Raw genomic sequence first — 5250 nt, 5'->3', positions numbered from 1 at the left:
GTGACCGGACCGCAGGGTGGAACCATTTTTGTGCTGGGGATCATGATGGGGGTCTGAGCTTCGCGCGGAGGCCCTTTTGTCTTAACTGCACATCATGCATGGCCACGGGTTCCCCAAAAGTCCAGGACTGGGACAAGAGAAGGTAGCCAATAATCGCTTCCGTTTCACGGCACGGCACGGACATGCCGGGTCCGTGTCGTTGACACGCACGACCGTGACCGCACCTCTGTGGCTTTGCTGTGCTGTGAGGTGTGTGGTGCCGGAAACTATGGGGGTTCTCGTGCTAATCCGGTCCTCGGATAAGGCGGTCGGCGGCGTTGGAATCTCGCGTTAGATTAGAATACGACAATTCACATGTCAACGGCGGTGGCAGTGAGAGATTTGATATGAATTCGGATGGTAGGAGTAATGCGACCGCGCCGATAAAAAAAAAGGACATCTGCGCTGGAGTAATGCGAAGCTGGAACAGCGGTAGGACATCTGTGCTCGACGATCCACAACACCTTGGAGGAGCTAGCTAGCTGTGCCTGTGCTAAGTGCCAACTGCACGCTCTTGCGAACCAAATAAAAGTGAGCATTCCTCCAGACGGCGGGCAGGGTGGAGCTGTAGGAGTACGTGCAGCAGCAAAAACAACAATAAACTACGCATTGTATAATAATACATACCCCACTGCATGCAGCAGGACTGCAAGGCTAGCAGGCACACATCATTAGCCGGCAGAAGCATGCCCCCCCCCCCCCCCCCCTAATCATCATCAGTCGCCAGCCGCTAAGCGCAATGGATGCTTAATCCATTGTTTAGCGCCGCGCGTGTCCGGCTGTATTTTTAGCGTGAACCAGAAGCAGACATGGGCTAACACCTGAAAGCGGTGCGATGGCGAGGTCCCAACCGCAGCCACAGCCCTGCCAGCCCGGTGCTTAATCAAATCGCAGTGGAGAATTTGGGTGGTGGTGGTGGTGGTGGCAAAAGGAATCGGCGCCGGCCGACGATCGGGCTCGCGAAACAATCTCACCGGCACAGCACTAAAAAGCGCAAACCACGGTGTTTGGAAACTACTATAGTAAGTAAATGGCGGATTGGAGGTTCCACGCCAACCAACAGAGTACGGTTGACACTTGACATATGACTCAGTTGAAATCTAATCCGGATCTCTGTTCTTTTGGTAAATGGAAAAAAAAAGATCTTTGACTTTGTAACGAAACACTTTTTAACGCTCAGATGGCCGCCACGTCTATACACAGCCTGTCGCGTTGCGAGAGGAAACCGTGTGACTTTTTTTTTCTCTCTCCTCACCGCCCCGATGGACTCCACCCACCATCGAGAATTTGTTCTTCTATCGCATCCGCATCCGAGTATGTTTCGTATGACCAGTTGAACATTGTGTGAGCTTTGTGCGTAATGGATGCGTCTCATATGGTGTATGAACACGGTTTCTGTAGTACCAAGAAGCACCCTACCCACCACTACAAAGATTACTCACAATGTACAGCCCCGACGTTTCGAATAAACAAGAATTTGTACTTAGAAATCAGTATCAAAAGTGAAAACAGGAAGAAGAAGAAAAAAAGAGGAGAGAGAGCAAAGCCCAGATAAACTATCACCGGTCCTTCTCGTAGCTAACGTCGCTGCCCCGCCCGTTCTGCGACGCCGCGCTGTCGTCCACCGGCACGACGCCGGCGTCCTTGCGGCTCCGGTACTTGATCAGACCGTACAGCTTCTTGATCTCCCTGATCGGTGCGTCCTTGGCGAAACCACCCGCGCTCCCGCTGGCCTCGTCGAAGTGCCCCGACCATCTCGACGTCAGTCTCGGCGGCCGTGCCGCGGCGAGGGTCCGCTGCGGCTGCGCAGCTGGCGGCGCTGACGGCGCCACGTGCTGCAGCGCGCTGATGACGGTGCGGAGCGCGCGGCTCGGGGACCCGCGGTTGGCGAGCATGATCTCGCCGAGCTCGGCGGGGCTGAGGCGGGCGCCGGCCTGGAACCCCTCCTCCACCTGCGGGTACAGCTTGTGGTCCTTGAGCCCCAGGTAGCTGCTCGCCAGCGCCTTGAAGGCCTCGAAGTCGCACATGGTGAAGTGGATGTGCACGTCGAGCCGCCCCGGCCGCAGCACCGCCGGGTCCACGCCGTCCTTGCCTCCGCTCATGGTGAACACCATCACGCGCTCCTCGCCGCAGCACGAGGAGACCCCGTCCATGAAGCCGAGCACGCGCGCCGTCCTCGCCGCCGCCGTCTCGCCGTCCCCGCCGCCGCGAAGGTAGCGGTCGAGGTCCTCCACGAGGATGAGCGACCGCGGGGTGGTGTCCAGAAGCAGGGCGCGGAGGTCGTCGCCGACGCCGGCGCGGGACAGGTCCACGTCGTAGACGTCGTATCCCAGGAACCTCGCCATCGCTGCGGCGAACGTGGACTTGCCCGTGCCGGGAGCGCCGTAGAGCAGGTAGCTCCTGCGCCAGACGCGGCCGAGGCGGTGGTAGTAGCCGCGGCCCTTGAGGAAGCTCTCCAGGTCGGCGCGGACGCGCGCCTTGAGCTCGGGGTCCATGGCCACCGTGTCGAGCGTGGCCGGGTGGGTGAAGGGCGCGGACGTCCACCGCGGCGCCGGCGAGGAACCGGCTCCGCTGGCGCTGGCGTAGAGCCGCAGCTCGCGGCGGCGCGCCTCCATCTCGTCGGCGACGGACTCGAGGTGCTGCAGGTAGGGGCGCAGCACGCGGGTGCGGTCGTGGCGGCGCACGCGCAGCACGAGGCGGTCGGCGCCGGCGCTGGTCCACGCGAGGCGGGCGCCGAGGAACGCGTCCCGCGCGGCGTGGCCCGGCCCCAGGCGCAGCGCGAAGCCGTTGCTCTTGGCCGCCGACGAGAGCACGCAGGCGGCGTCCGCGTCCTCGAGCGACGGCAGCGACGCCACGTACGCCGCCGCCTTCCGGAACAGCGGGTTCTCCGCGCCGTCCGCGGCGAGGCGCGGCACCTCGTAGTGCTGGTACGCCTGCGCCCGCTCGTCCGCCCACCGCCACGCCCGCCGCAGCGCGTGCGCCGCCGACTTGTACGACAGCACCAGCCGCACCGCCAGCACCGCCAGCGCCCCGTAGACCACGGCCCCGATCACCCCTCCGCCGTCCGGCCCCATCGCGGGCGCCCCCCGGCCTACCCTACTCCGTAGCGGAACAGGCCGTTGGCTGTTGCTGTCTCCTTCTTTTGATCCGGTCTCGTTGGCTCGTTTTGTTTCGGCGAGCAGAGGAGACGAGATCGGAATGTTGGACGAGGGGGGTTGGGTTTTATTAGGGCGCCCGGGCGGACCCGAGAGTCCGAGACGAAAGGGGAAGTCGTGCGGGCGGGGATCGGGTGCGGCGTGGCGTGGGGTCAAAGAAGGAAAGAAGGCGGAGCAGCGGACGGGTTGCGCAGGGGCAGCGGAAGGCCACGACGCAGAGGCGGGCGTACGTAGGCATCGGCGGCTTCTCAGTGGTTTGGAATCGTTTGGACTCGTCGATCCGGCCGGTGCAGGCGCTCTGTGGTTGGAGCAGCCGAACTGGTCACGACTCACTATCAGTTGACGCGTTCCTTAATTTGCTACGACTGATTTGCCTTGCCTCGCTGTCAATTTTTTATAGGACACAAACGTTTGTGTGTTAAGAGATGAATTCGAGTTTACCTACTCAATGCTCATCGGATCGGCGGCATATATTCTGATTCGCATCTTTGCTAGACATATACATACAGCCCAAATACGGCAGAGAGAGAGAGAGCGAGCTGTTACCGGAGATTTGCCAGATTAAGAGCTGGGATCCCAAATCGTTCGTTTGGAGAAGTAATGGTTTGATTCGGCCTGATTTGATGCGATATGGGTTCTAATCCTACCAGCAGCCTAATGGAAAAGCTCCAAGCTTTGCCCTAACAGTTCTTTTGGAAGGGCGTTTAAAGACGGCATCCTGCGCTACTGAACATACTGATTAGGAGTAGGACGCGTACCGCATGATATCCATGACGGCATGACCTGTCATGTCAGCTTGTTTCATGACCTACAACAATATATACGTTTGTGCCAAAATCCGAAGCATTTTTCTTTACCATCGAAGCAAGATGTTCGTGGCCAATTTCCTAGTCGTGCCATGCGTATATATACTAAGAACAGCACTGCGCCGGTTGTAGTCTTGGGTAGCGCTAGTGTTATTCCACGTCCTCCAAAACTTGTTTGGAACTTGTTTGGAAGAAGGAGTATTGGAGGGGATCGAAAGAGTTATAATATCTTACTATTCAAAATTAAATAACAAGAGATTATAGTTGTCTCCAATACTCTTGTTTCCAAACATGTACTCAAAGTCTGAAGAGCTATATCATCTCTGACTTCGCTCCGCCCAATGTTTAACTAAACGGTGAAAGAAACAGTCAAGTACTTCGATTTCCACAGGCCCTACAGGTGCATATGACACGAGTTGACCCGGCAAAAACAAACTATAACTTACGCTGATCGTGTAGGCGGGCTGGAGACTGCAAATAATGGACATCGAAACAGACGTCAACCACCCGTCAAAAACAATCTTCGATCAAGTTGCTTCCTCAACTGCCAGTTTTTTTTTCCCTTTTTAACCCGGGCCGCGCCACTTGGCTTCGTTTGAATAATATATCGTCAGATAGTGCAAATAAACTAGCCCATTGGCATCACCAAGTCACTCGGCAGTGCCCCTGCCAGCCATTTAGGGTGTGTTTGGTTTGAGGTCAAAGTAGATGAGTCGGGGGCGTCCCCGTCCCCTCAATTTTTTGGGATCACGCCGCCCCCAAAAATCACTCCAGTGTTCACCTCGCCCCCGCTTGACTCTCAACCAAACACTATAGAAAACGTGGCCGCCTTATTCTATCCCTCTTTGTACATTCAACCAAACGCACTAGAACAACCACCCTATGAACAATTGCCTGTGGGCCGGCCACAATTCTCATCCTCGAACAGTAGACAGTGTGGTCTCTGAGTCTAAACACATCTACTAAACGTCTAGGGGCTCGACTGGGAAGATAAAGCTAGGGCAAGGATACCAAAATCTAGTGTAACATCGATTTCTTATTTTTCATTTCGCCTTTTTTTTTTTTGCTTTCGTTGCAAGAAATGATGAAGGAATATACCCTTTAGAAATTTGTACGTGTAATTTGGAGGTCGAGTGCAACAGACAGTGGAAAAGACTCTGACGTCGTTCTTATGGGAATGCAAAGTCAGAATGAAAATCACCTAGTAAAGGTAAAAAGACTCCAAAGACGTTCATAAGGGAATGTATAGT

General features: G+C 56.3%; 1 protein-coding gene across 1 annotated transcript; it reads right to left on the bottom strand.

The window, feature by feature from the left end:
- Nucleotides 1-1397: 1397 nt before the first annotated feature.
- LOC103643363 (AAA-ATPase At2g46620) lies at nt 1398-3397 on the bottom strand. The gene has a single exon (XM_008666526.4). It carries the CDS (start codon nt 3111-3113, stop codon nt 1599-1601), a length of 1515 nt encoding a protein of 504 aa, XP_008664748.1. The 5' UTR covers nt 3114-3397; the 3' UTR covers nt 1398-1598.
- Between the last annotated feature and the right edge of the window lie 1853 nt (nt 3398-5250).

This window comes from Zea mays, chromosome 1 (assembly GCF_902167145.1).
Source record: "Zea mays cultivar B73 chromosome 1, Zm-B73-REFERENCE-NAM-5.0, whole genome shotgun sequence".
Taxonomy (NCBI): domain Eukaryota; kingdom Viridiplantae; phylum Streptophyta; class Magnoliopsida; order Poales; family Poaceae; genus Zea; species Zea mays.
The sequence above is the reverse complement of the archived record's forward strand: the minus strand, read 5'-3'. Positions and strand labels throughout refer to the sequence as shown.